Here is a 13906-nt window from a genome sequence, read left to right on the forward strand (position 1 = left end):
ATGCGGGGTCCGGGGAGAGCGGATATAGTGAATGCCGGGTCCCGGGAGAGCGGATATAGTGAATGCGGGGTCCGGGGAGAGGGGATATAGTGAATGCGGGGTCCGGGGAGAGGGGATATAGTGAATGCGGGGTCCGGTGAGAGCGGATATAGTGAATGCGGGGTCCGGGGAGAGTGGATATAGTGAATGCGGGGTCCGGGGAGAGGGGATATAGTGAATGCGGGGTCCGGGGAGAGCGGATATAGTGAATGCCGGGTCCCAGGAGAGCGGATATAGTGAATGCGGGGTCTGGGGAGACCGGATATAGTGAATGCGGGGTCCGGGGAGAGTGGATATAGTGAATGCGGGGTACGGGGAGAGTGGATATAGTGAATGCGGGGTCCGGGGAGAGCGGATATAGTGAATGCCGGGTCCCAGGAGAGCGGATATAGTGAATGCAGGGTCTGGGGAGACCGGATATAGTGAATGCAGGGTCTGGGGAGACCGGATATAGTGAATGCGGGGTCCGGGGAGAGCGGATATAGTGAATGCCGGGTCCCGGGAGAGCGGATATAGTGAATGCGGGGTCCGGGGAGAGGGGATATAGTGAATGCGGGGTCCGGGCAGAGGGGATATAGTGAATGCGGGGTCCGGTGAGAGCGGATATAGTGAATGCAGGGTCTGGGGAGACCAGATATAGTGAATGCGGGGTCAGGGGAGAGCGGATATAGTGAATGCGGGGTCCGTGTCCCTCGGACACAGCGGATCACCGATCATGGAAAGAGCCAAGGATGTCGGCTTGGTCATGTGATTAGCTGTGTCCAATCAGAGCTGATCACATGTAAACAGGGAAATGCCGGTTATCTGCATTTCTCTCCCCACGAGCTGTCACGCTGACAGGGGAGAGGAGAGGAGAGCCGGCAATCAACATTCCTCTGAGGGGACATCTACACTGATCAGTGTGCCCTGATGATCAGTGTAGCCCCAGCAGCACCACCTGTCAGTGTCCATTAGTGCCTCATGCCAGTGCCAATCAATGCCACATATCAGTGCCTACCAGTGCACATAAATGCCACATATCAGTGCCCATTTGAGCTGCCTTTCAGTGTCACCCATCAGTGCCAGCTATCAATGCCAATCAGTGCCACCTATCAGTGCTGCCAATCAGTGCCACCTATCAGTGCCAGTCAGTGCCGCCTATCAGTGCCAGTCAGTGCCGCCTATCAGTGCTAATCAGTGCCACCTATCAGTGCTGCCAATCAGTGCCGCCTATCAGTGCCAGTCAGTGCCGCCTATCAGTGCCAGTCAGTGCCGCCTATCAGTGCTGCCTGTCAGTGCCATATATGAGTGCTGCCTTTCAGTGCCCATCATTGATGCCCATCAGTGCCTCCTCATCAGTGCCACCTATCAGTGTCCATCAGTGCAGCCTATCAGTGCCCATCACTGCAGCCTCATTAGCGCACATCAGTGAAGGAGAAAAATCACTTATTTACAAAATTTTATAACAAAAACTAATTTGTTTCAAAATTTTCAGTGGTTTTTGGTTTGTTTAAGAAAAAATAAAAAACCCAGAGGTGATTAAATACCACCAAAATAAAGCTCTATCTGTCACAAAATAATGATAAAAATTTCATATGGGTACAGTGTTGCATGACCGCGCAATTGTCATTCAAAGTGCGACAGCACTGAAAGCTGGAAATTGGCCTGGGCAGGAAGGAGGTAGAAGTGCCCGGTAGGCAGGAAGGGGGTAGAAGTGCCCGGTAGGCAGGAAGGGGGTAGAAGTGTCCTGTAGGCAGGAAGGGGGTAGAAGTGTCCTGTAGGCAGGAAGGGGGTAGAAGTGCCCGGTAGGCAGGAAGGGGGTAGAAGTGTCCTGTAGGCAGGAAGGGGGTAGAAGTGTCCTGTAGGCAGGAAGGGGGTAGAAGTGCCCGGTGGGCAGGAAGGGGGTAGAAGTGTCCTGTAGGCAGGAAGGGGGTAGAAGTGCCCTGTAGGCAGGAAGGGGGTAGAAGTTCCCTGTAGGCAGGAAGGGGGTAGAAGTGCCCGGTAGGCAGGAAGGGGGTAGAAGTGCCCGGTAGGCAGGAAGGGGGTAGAAGTGCCCTGTAGGCAGGAAGGGGGTAGAAGTGCCCTGTAGGCAGGAAGGGGGTAGAAGTGCCCGGTAGGCAGGAAGGGGGTAGAAGTTCCCTGTAGGCAGGAAGGGGGTAGAAGTGCCCGGTAGGCAGGAAGGGGGTAGAAGTTCCCTGTAGGCAGGAAGGGGGCAGAAGTGCCCTGTAGGCAGGAAGGGGGTAGAAGTTCCCTGTAGACAAGGGGTTAAAGAGATGCTTGATCTTATCGATCGCTTCGGTAGTTACTCTGGGATACGCAGAAATTGGGAGAAATAAATACTATTTCCTCTTGTGCCGGGACCTTTGCCTGACATTTCATTTGCCCCTATTTGCCCTCCAAAATTAAATACTTGGGTGTGATGGCTCAGCGTGATCTGACTAAATATCTTTCGGACAATCTTCATCCTCTCCTACAACAATTGCAGACTAAATGGTCCCCTTCCTATCAGCTCCATAGGCCGAGTAAATCTTTTTAAAATGATGTTTCTACCTAAATTTCTCTACTTTTTTCGACACATGTCGGTACAAATCCCGCAGTCCTTTCTCCGTCGTGTGGATGGTATTGTCTCTGTGTTTCTCTGGGCTGGGAGGGCCCCAAGACTTTCCAGATCTACCTTGCACCTACCTATTAATCGTGGTGGCCTTGCACTACCTAAGCTGCTTTTATACTATTGGGCGGCTGTTTTGGTCACGATGTGCTGGTGGTTCTCCCAGCCTAGAGATAATGCAGTGGTGATCCTGGAGGCGTCTGTGTTGGTCACGATGTGCTGGTGGTTCTCCCAGCCTAGAAATAATGCAGTGGTGATCCTGGAGACGGCTGTATTGGTCACGGTGTGCTGGTGGTTCTCCCAGTCTAGAGATAATGCAGTGGTGATCCTGGAGGTGGTTGTTTTGGTCACGATGTGCTGGTGGTTTTCCCAGCCTAGAGATAATGCAGTGGTGATCCTGGAGGTGGCTGTTTTGGTCACGGTGTTCTGGTGGTTCTCCCAGCCTAGAGATAATGCAGTAGTGATCCTGGAGACGGCTGTATTGGTCACGGTGTGCTGGTGGTTCTCCCAGTCTGGAGATAATGCAGTGGTGATCCTGGAGGCAGTTGTTTTGGTCACGGTGCACTGGTGGTTCTCCCAGCCTATAGATAATGCAGTGGTGATCCTGGAGGTGGCTGTTTTGGTCACGGTGTTCTGGTGGTTCTCCAAGTCTAACGATAATGCAGTGGTGATCCTGGAGGCGGCTGTTTTGGTCATGGTGCACTGGTGGTTCTCCTAGCCTGGAGATAATGCAGTGGTGATCCTGTAGGCGTCTTTGTTGGTCACGGTGCACTGGTGGTTCTCCCAGCCTGGAAATAATGCAGTGGTGATCCTGGAGGAGGCTGTGTCGTGCTCTTATGCAGAACTTAATAACCTGGCAGTTAGTCAGTTCTCCCCCCCCCCCCCCGTGTCAGAATGCCCGCCGCAGTCCCACTATAAGTCGCTGATCGCCGCCATTACTAGTATAGAAAAAAAATTCCATTATCTATACCGCCATTTGTAGACGTTATAACTTCCACGTAAACCAATTAATTTAGTGGGATTTTTTTTAGCACAGACACGGAGCAGAATACATTTTGGCTGAAATTTATGCCGAAATTTGATTTTTTTAATTTTTTTACTGGACATGTTTAATAGCAGAAAGTCAAAAATATAGTTTTTTTCTTTCAAAATTGTCGGTCTTTTTTTGTTTTTAGCGCAAAAAAAGTAAGAAAGTACAGGCAATCAAATACCATCGAAAGAAAGCTCAATTTCTGGGAAAAAAAGATTTAAATTTCATTTGGGTGCAGCTGTGGCATGACCACGCAATTGTCAGTTAAAATAAGCATCGCCGTAATGCCTGGTCAGGAAGGGGGGGGGGGGTAAATCCTCTGAAGGGCGAGGGGCTAAACACAGATCTGCGGATCTCTTTTTAATAAATATTAATCTTGAACTTGTAAACGATCAATTAGAACATTTCCAACTGCGAAGTCAGTATTCTGCTTCCCTATAAAGTTACATTTCCCAGCTGGGAACGAATTACAATTCAGCTGATTTTCTTTGTTTTGTCAGCGAAATGTCTTCTAATTTTATCAGCTTTATTTACACAAATGTAAATCTTTGGTGATCGTCCTACGCACCCCCCCTCCCTCCCCACCCGAAAACCGGCAGGACACTGGCCACCCTCTCACCCCGACTCCCCCCTACTCGCTTCCTCTAAAGTTTCCAAACGCAAACAAGAAAATCCACCGCTTCCTGCCACATCACATCAGAGATAACTGTGAAGAACGGCGGGGGTATTAACGATCGCCCCACAGATCGATGCCCCGGGTCAGCCTTTATTAGGCAATATTTTTTCGTGCGTGAAAAAACGGTATTTTTAAATTTTACATTTGCTCAGTTATCATCTTATTTTGTTCTTCTTTGTAGTTTGTTTCATTATTAAGTAAAGCCAATTAAATTGTGTGCTTCTATTGTCACTGCTCGTTTTCTTGCACAAATAATTCATTATGCAGGCCATACATGGTTGGAATTCTGAACGATTTTTCAGCCGAAAATCGAAAACGTCGTGCGTTCTGTAATCTGATGGTGACACCGATGATTTGGAAAATCCGTCGTTTTTCACGAACTTTCCAGCATGCCCGATAAATGAAATGGGGAGGAACCATGAAAATCGGCCGATGCCATTTCCTCACTAACAGAGCGAAAATCAACCGATTATTCTTAGGTCCGATTTTCGGCTGGAAATCATTTGGAATTTGAACCATGTATGGCCTGCATTAGGCTCTATGCACACTTGCGTTTTTTTAAGTTTCACCCCCCCCCCCCCCCTTCCTGACCAAGTCATTTTATGTATACGGCCAGGGGCGGACTGACCATTTGGAAACTCGAGGGCCCGGGGTCAGTAGGGGGCCCCATGAGATGCCCCTGGTACCTTTTTCATAGGCTTTTTTGAGTTTGGGTAAGGACACAGGGGCCCATGATCCACTATTGCCCGGGGCCCCATGAGTTGTCAGTCCGCCCCTGTATACGGCGCTGCATTATTTTAACTGACAACTGCGCGGTCATGCAACACTGCACCCAAATGAAATTTACATCATTTTTTCCCCACCAATAGAGCTTTCTTTTGGTGGTATTTGATCGCCTCTGCGTTTTTTTTTTTTTGCGCTATAAACAAAAAAAGACCGACAATTTTGAAAAAAAATATATATTTTTAACTTTTTGCTATTAAACGTGTCCAGTAAAAAAATTTTAAAAATCAAATTTCGTCATAAATTCAGGTCAAAATGTATTCTGCTCCGTGTCTTTGCTAAAAATAATCCTGATACGTGTAAATTAATTGGTTTACGTGAAAGTTATAGCGTTTATAAATGGCGGTATATATAATGGAATTTTTTTTAATATACTGGTAATGGCGAGGAGCAGTGACTTATAGCGGGACTGTGGCGGGCATTCTGACACTGGGGGGGGGAACTAACTGCCACTGACATCCCAATGACACTAATACAGTGATCAATGCTAATAAAAAGCACTGACACTGTACTAATGGCACTGGGCAGGAAGGGGTTAACATCTGGGGCGATCAAAGGGTTAACTGTGTGCTTTGTGCGTTTTACTGTACGCATGCTGCTATGCAGAGCCATACAAAGCAGCATGTTGGTGCTGAGAGGGGAGAGATCTGTATTGTTTACATACAGACCTCTCCCCCATCAGTGATACTTGGCGATCGCCGGGTGCCGGCGGGGAATCTCCAGTCTGGACCCAGTGATTGACAGCTGTAGCCACCAATCGCACGTGCCCCCTATCCAGAAATACAAAATCACATATGTATATGTGATTTGCACAGCCCTGCCGCCCTGTAGCAGTAGTTCTGCTTTATGGCGGTTGGGATGCAGTTAAAAAAAAACGCTGGGAAAAATTCTGAATAAAAAACGCTGGTAATAGTGCTTTTTAGTAGTGTCTTAGTAGCATTCAGAAGTGTTCAGCGTCTTATAAGTGTTTTTACAGCACATACAGAGGGAAAAAAAAGCTAGAAAAAAGCAATCAGGAGCAATCAGAAGTGTTTAGGAGCATTTTATTAGCATTTTTTCAGTACATGTAGAGGAACGAGCTAGAAAAAAAGTGGCTAGGAACGTTTTAGTAGAGTTTAGCAGTTTTTAGGAGTGTTTAGCATTTTTTTATGCTGGAAAAATGTTCCATAAAACTCTACAAAAACAATTTTATTTTGGCCCCTAGACACTGAAGCTCAAAAAATGCTATTAGCCTAAATTTGTGTGCATGGACACACAGGGGAACACAATATAGCTGCTAAGAGCAGGAAAAAAAATGCTAGTTTGTATGTAGCCTAAAAGTGTTTCTAAACCTCGGACCCCGCATTCACTATATCCGCTCTCACCGGACCCCGCATTCACTATATCCGCTCTCCCCGGACCCCGCATTCACTATATCCGCTCTCCCCGGACCCCGCATTCACTATATCCGCTTTCCCCGGACCCCGCATTCACTATATCCGCTTTCCCCGGACCCCGCATTCACTATATCCGCTCTCACCGGACCCCGCATTCACTATATCCGCTCTCACCGGACCCCGCATTCACTATATCCGCTCTCATCGGACCCCGCATTCACTATATCCGCTCTCCCCGGACCCCGCATTCACTATATCCGCTCTCCTCGGACCCCGCATTCACTATATCCGCTCTCACCGGACCCCGCATTCACTATATCTGCTCTCCCCGGACTCCGCATTCACTATATCCGCTCTCCCCAGACACTGCATTCCCTATATCCGCTCTCCCCGGACCCCGCATTCACTATATCCGCTCTCCCCGGACCCCGCATTCACTATATCCGCTCTCACCGGACTCCGCATTCACTATATCCGCTCTCACCGGACTCCGCATTCACTATATCCACTCTCCCCGGACCCCGCATTCACTACATCCGCTCTCACTGGACTCCGCATTCACTATATCTGGTCTCCCCGGACACCACATTCACTATATCCAGTCTCCCCAGAATCCGCTTTCACTATATACGCTCTCCCCGGACCCCGCATTCACTATATCCACTCTCCTTGGACCCCGCATTCACTATATCCGCTCTCCCCGGACCCCGCATTTACTATAGCCGCTCTCCCCGGACCCCGCATTCACTATATTCGCTCTCCCCAGACCCCGCATTCACTATATCCGCTCTCCCTGGACCCCGCATTCACTATATCCGCTCTCCCCGGACCCCGCATTCACTATATCCGCTCTCCCCGGACTCCGCATTCACTATATCCGCTCTCCCCGGACCCCGCATTCACTATATCCGCTCTCCCCGGACCCCGCATTCACTATATCCGCTCTCCCCGGACCCCGCATTCACTATATCCGCTCTATAGGTCAGAACGATTACCTTACATACTGTAGATATTCCAGCTTGAGATTCAAGAAGATGTAAATTCTTGTCATCCAAATGGGATACAAAAGTAAAATGAAACTAATAGGTCCCTCTATATTTAGATACAAGAGATGAGACTTTTCTACCTGAGTATCCAGTTCAAACCTATTCCATTACAGTGCCAGATGAAGGTATCGCACTGCCTGGATGGATTCTCTACAATATGGAGAAATGATTTAAGAAAAAATGGGGAATCCAGCTACCAGAGTGACACCTTTGTCATGGCCTTCTGAATGGTTGTGGAGATGCTAATTGAGGCAGTAAATTAGGTAAAACCTATCCATTGTTGTATAAGAAGATGTAAGAAATTGTTGAAGACTCAAGCTGCTGGTGACCAGCCAAAATGTCAATATGGAGGCAGAATGGATATATTATATATCCATATATTATACGACTCTTGATTCTGATTGGTTACCCTGGCCTGCTGCCCTTACCATACATTCATTGTTGTTTGCATGGTCTTATTATAAAGGGTTGGATGGATGTTTATTAATGACACTATTTTTGTCTTTTTGCTTATTCCTTTACAGCCGAGGTTGGGGGCTTTGCTTGGATGACCCCCCCAGTAAGGAACTGCTTAATTTCCCTTCTGTACCTCCGGGAGTCCTGTATGATGTTGGACATCAGTGTCGCCTTCAGTACGGATCAGCTTCAACCTTTTGTCAGGACATTGATGTAAGATTCTAATTGTCACTCAGTTGAGAGGTGATACAGCCTAGCGTTTCTCAGCCTTCTTTCAGTCACAGCGCCCTTTCACATTATGTAAAATCTTGAGGCATTCCATTATAAAAAATGTAAAAGTTACTTATCAATGAGAAACCCGAGCCTGGGTTCATGCACACAACCATCTTAATCCAATTAACATCAGAGAAGAGCCCCCCCCCCCCCCCGCTTCAAATCAGACATCCTTCATCATGTAAGAGGTCCTCCCATCACATCAGAGGTTCCCATCACATCAGAGGTCCTCCCATCATATCAGAGGCCCTTATTTACATCAGAGGTCCTTCTATCACATCAGAGGTCCTTCTATCACATCAGAGATCCTCCCATCACATCAGAGGTCCTCCGATCACATCAGAGGTTCCCATCACATCAGAGGTCCTCCCATCACATCAGAGGTCCTCCCATCACATCAGAGGTCCTCCCATCACATCAGAGGTCCTCCCATCATATCAGAAGCCCTTATTTACATCAGAGGCCCTTATTTACATCAGAGGTCCTTCTATCACATCAGAGATCCTCCCATCACATCAGAGGTCCTCCGATCACATCAGAGGTTCCCATCACATCAGAGGTCCTCCCATCATATCAGAGGCCCTTCTTTACATCAGAGATGCTCCTATCACATCAGAGGTCCTCCTATCACATTAGAGGGCCTCCCATCACATCATAGATCCTCCCATCACATCAGAGGTCCCCCATCACATCAGAGGTCCCCCATCACATCAGAGGTCCCCCATCACATCAGAGGTCCCCCATCACATCAGAGGTCCCCATCACATCAGAGGTCCCCATCACATTAGAGGTTCTCCCATCACATCAGCGGTCCCCCATCACATCAGAAGTCCCCATCACATCAGAGGTCCCCATCACATTAGAGGTCCCCCCATTACATTAGAGGTCCCCCCATCACATTAGAGGTCCCCCCATCACATTAGAGGTCCTCCCATCACATCAGAGGTCCTCCCATCACATCAGAGGTCCTCCCATCACATCAGAGGTCCTCCCATCACATCAGAGGTCCTCCCATCACATCAGAGATCCTCCCATCACATCAGAGGTTCTTTATAACATCAGAGGTCCTCCCATCACATCAGAGGTCCCTATCACATTCATACATCCCCCATCACATTAGAGGTCCTCCTCTCACATCAGAGGTCCACCATCACATCAGAGCCCCCCTTCACATCAGAGGTACCCACATAACACCAGAGGTCCTCTCATTACATCAGAGGAACTCCCATCACCTCAGAGCTCCCCCCATCACAAAAGAAGTCCCCATCACATCAGAGGTCCTCCCATCACATCAGAGCTCCTCCCATCAAATCAGAGGTCCACCCATAACAACAGATGTCCCCACGCCACGTCAGAGTTCATCCCATCCCATCAGAGGTCCCCCCATAACATCAGAGCCCCCCCTATAGATCAAAGACCCCCCCATACATCAGAGGCCCCCTATATATGAAAGCCCTTCATCACATTGAAGTCACCCCTATACATCATAGACCCTTGTACATAAGTGCACCCATCACATGGCCCCCAATCACACAGTCCCCTCTTCACATCCGAGTTCTGCCTTCTGGCTCCAGCAGCACAACAGAGGGCAGGGGGATGAAGAAGGTCTGGAGGAAGCAGACATTTGTGTTCTCCTAAATGCTGAGGGTGGCCCTGCATGCTGCCTGCCCTGGATCATAGACATGCACAGTGCCTGGCGAGTTGGCTGCTACCACCATAGCAATGAATGACACCGTGCATCCTGACTGTATAGAATCATTGGTTGGTATGGTGCTGACATCCAGCCCACTCAAACCATGGCAGCTCATGAAACTGTTCCAGGGCAAACTGGGTACCATGCTGGTGGCACCCTGGGGGATCCCAGAAGGCACCCTGGCTGAGAAGCACTGCTATAGCATACTGTGTGTATAATACACATTGGAGGGTTGTGGGATAACAAAGATATACTGGTGGCTGAGCATGCAATCAATGTAAGGTGGTGGAGTTAATGAAGAATTGTAACCATGGGCCTCTATGAGCTCACAATGAATCAGTATCAAATCCATACAACTACTGTCACCTACCTGGTTGGGGAGCCTGACATGGAGAGGAAGGCAGCCTCTTACCACTCCCGCTGGGGACCCCTGATAGGGTAAACAGAAGGCACCAAGCCAGGAGAGGCACGAGTGCCTGGAGGGTCTGAGGTGACAGCAGGCAGGTGATGACCCAGAAGACCAGGATGTAGGTCCGTTGCGGATGCAGGTGAGCGGGTGCAGCAGCAGGAAGTTATAGCGGAGGGTTGGACAACCGCAGGCAGCTGGCAGCCAGAGATAGTCACAGGCAGGAGAGGTTGCAGCGTCAGACAAGTTGGGTCAGGATCAATCGGGCAGATCAGGTACAGGGAGCAGGCAAGCAGATAGTCAAGGGATGAGCCGGGTCGGAGCAGGCGAAGTTCAATCGTGGTCAGATCAAATCAGGTAGATAACAGGAATCAGGATACAGAGCAATAAGCACAGAACATAGTAGACCAGAAGGCATAGGTTTAAGTGCAGCAGAGGTTTAAATAGCCCGCCTGTGCGCGCAACAGCGTGCGCATGCGCACTGCCACGGCCGACAGGCACCCAGCGTTGGTGCATAGATATGCGCCGACGTGAAGCTTCTTTACCCTGACAATTACACTCCATGCACTGACAACTTAAAGTGACACTAATCTCTGGTTTAGATAGAATCTGATATGTATTGTAGCTCCAAAAAGACCCTCCTATTGCCCTCAGCCTCCTCCAAATCTATAAAGTCCTTTTTTTCTGTCTTCCTGTTATAGGGTGGCTACGTTCTCCATGGTCCCATTGTATGTAGGAATGTGGACACCCTCTCTTGCTCGCTCCTGGGATGGACTAAGGGATTTATAGTGTCCAGGGGCGGACTGACAACTCATGGGGCCCCCTGGGCAATAGGGGATCGTGGGGCCCCTGTGTCCTTGCCCAAACTCAAAAAAGCCTATGAAAAAGGTACCAGGGGCATCTCATGGGGCCCCCTACTGACCCAGGGCCCTCGGGCAGTGCCCGAGTTTCCAAATGGTCAGTCCGCCCCTGATAGTGTCCATAGAGCACTACTCAATCCAAACTAATGGAAGGGGAGAGGGGAATGAGAGGTTTGGGAGCTCATGGAGGATGTTATAAGGAGACAGAAAAGCACAGTAAGAAACCATTTCATGAAAGACAGATTACAGGGACATTAAGTAGAGGATGTGTATGGATTAGATTTGGGGAGTAAGGATAGCGTTTAGTGTCACTACGGAGATTTAGGTTATTCTGTATATTCAGTTTATAGAACTTATTTCACGAAACTATCATTTACTATGTGTCCATTTTCCATTTCAGAATGTATGTAACTCGCTGTGGTGCTCTGTTGGCACCACGTGTCATTCCAAGCTTGATGCTGCTGTAGATGGAACTACTTGCGGTGAAAACAAGGTATGTACTAAAGGAAAGTGTGCAAAGCGCAGAATTCCAGAACCTATACACAGCTCTGGGACATACCATTAGTGGCTTCTTTTTAAGCGTATAGTTCAAAACCAACAGGTTCACTTAAAGTAGCGTGAAATTCTAAGTGGAAGTTGAGGGAAGCAGCTCCGAGAGAACAGGAGCCAGCAACATGGAAAGTTGTATACAGCAAGTGCCAGGAGAAGAATTTCAACAAATTCGAAAGGCTGTATTGAAAGTAATGCAAAAGTGGGTATAACTATTTTTATTAAGTTACCTAATTAAAATTACACATGTTGGTAGAGTCTTCCTTTTTGCAATGGTATTAATCAACGTAGGGGTTGATTTACTAAAACTGGAGAGTGCAAAATCCAGTGCAGCTGTGCATGGTGGCCAATCAGCTTCTAACTTCAGCTTGTTCAATTAAACTTTGAGAAAATAATCTGGAAGCTGATTGGTTCCTATGCAGGGTCGTGGTCTCCATCATAAGCGATCCATTTGTGCCATTGCTTGCCCCAACTCTCGAATCCTGTTTGAGAAAAAAATCAGGTGTGCATTATTGTACCCACCACTCCACAGCCACTTTCACCTCATCTGTGTCATTAAATCGTTGTCCCCGAAGACTGTCCTTCATTGGATCCAACAAGCCGAAGTCGAAGGGTGCTAAATCTTGGCTGTCCCATGGATGGGTGACGTCTGACCAGCTGAATTTTCAGACGGCCTGATTTGTTGCCAAAGATGTATGTGGTTGCTCATTGTCATGGTGAATGTGGATCGTTTTAAAATTCCAGTTCGGTCTCTTTCTCCTAATGACTTCTCTAAGCTTCCACTCGCTGGTCATGGCACAGCCACGCTCTAGAAAATCAAGAAGAGTGAAGTCGTTGTCATCCCAAAAAACAGTTTCCTTGACTATCTTTGCTGGTAGCCGGCTCTTGAACTTCTTAGGCCTTGGGGAAGAGGTGTGACACCTTTTCATGGACTTATTCTTCATTTCTAGATCATAAAGACATGCCCACATCTCATCCCCTGTCACCAAATGCTTCCAGCAGATCAGAACAGACCTCCTGAATTCTCTCCTTCTAATCTGGTGTCAACTGCTGAGGTACCCCCTTTGCACACACTTTCTGGTACCCTAAGTCTTCCACTATCTTCTGTATGACAATGTGACCACAGTCCAGTTGTGCAGCAAGCTCACAGATTGTGAATCAACTCTTCCACTCACTGATAGTTGGTGTCAGTGGTCACAGTTGATGATCTCCCACTACGTGGCTTGTCTTCCATAAATAGTCCATAGCCTTCTGTGGATGTTGAACAGCCAGCACCTCTCCTTCATCAAGAACTCAATGAGGGCACATTGCTTCTGCTTGGAATCCATTATTTACATGCAATGAAAAAGAAGAAAAGCTACTATAAAGGAAGGGCTACTATAGAGGAAGAGCTACTATAGAGGACGAGTTACTATAGAGGAAGGGTTACTACAGAGGAAGGGTTACTATAGAGGAAGGGTTACTACAGAGGAAGGGTTACTATAGAGGAAGAGTTACTATAGAGGAAGAGTTACTATAGAGGAAGGGTTACTATAGAGGAAGAGTTACTATAGAGGAAGGGTTACTATAGAGGAAGGGTTACTATAGAGGACGAGTTACTATAGAGGAAGGGTTACTATAGAGGAAGGGTTACTATAGAGGAAGAGTTACTACAGAGGAAGGGTTACTACAGAGGAAGAGTTACTATAGAGGAAGAATTACTATAGAGGAAGGGTTACTATAGAGGAAGGGTTACTATAGAGGAAGGGTTACTATAGAGGAAGGGTTACTATAGAGGAAGAGTTACTATAGAGGAAGAGTTACTATAGAGGAAGAGTTACTACAGAGGAAGGGTTACTACAGAGGAAGGGTTACTACAGAGGAAGGGTTACTATAGAGGAAGAGTTACTATAGAGGAAGAGTTACTACAGAGGAAGGGTTACTACAGAGGAAGGGTTACTATAGAGGAAGGGTTACTATAGAGGAAGGGTTACTATAGAGGAAGGGTTACTATAGAGGAAGGGTTACTATAGAGGAAGGGTTACTATAGAGGAAGGGTTACTACAGAGGAAGAGTTACTACAGAGGAAGAGCTACTATAGAGGAAGAGTTACTATAGAGGAAGAGCTACTATAGAGGAAGAGCTACTATAGA

General features: G+C 47.8%; 1 protein-coding gene across 1 annotated transcript in view; it reads left to right on the forward strand.

The window, feature by feature from the left end:
• Positions 1-13906, forward strand: part of ADAMTS7 (ADAM metallopeptidase with thrombospondin type 1 motif 7) — a gene marked incomplete at its 5' end in the record, with an annotated part of 164896 nt that overhangs the window by 41216 nt on the left and 109774 nt on the right. The window contains 2 exons of the mRNA XM_089662222.1: positions 8062-8206; positions 11626-11718. Coding sequence (XP_089518348.1) covers positions 8062-8206; positions 11626-11718 — 238 coding nt within the window. The remainder of the gene's footprint in view (positions 1-8061; positions 8207-11625; positions 11719-13906) is intronic.

The sequence above is a fragment of the Staurois parvus genome, unplaced genomic scaffold (genome assembly GCF_062004578.1).
Source record: "Staurois parvus isolate SC_StPar_1 unplaced genomic scaffold, SC_StPar_1.0 ptg001443l, whole genome shotgun sequence".
Classification (NCBI taxonomy): Eukaryota; Metazoa; Chordata; class Amphibia; order Anura; family Ranidae; genus Staurois; species Staurois parvus.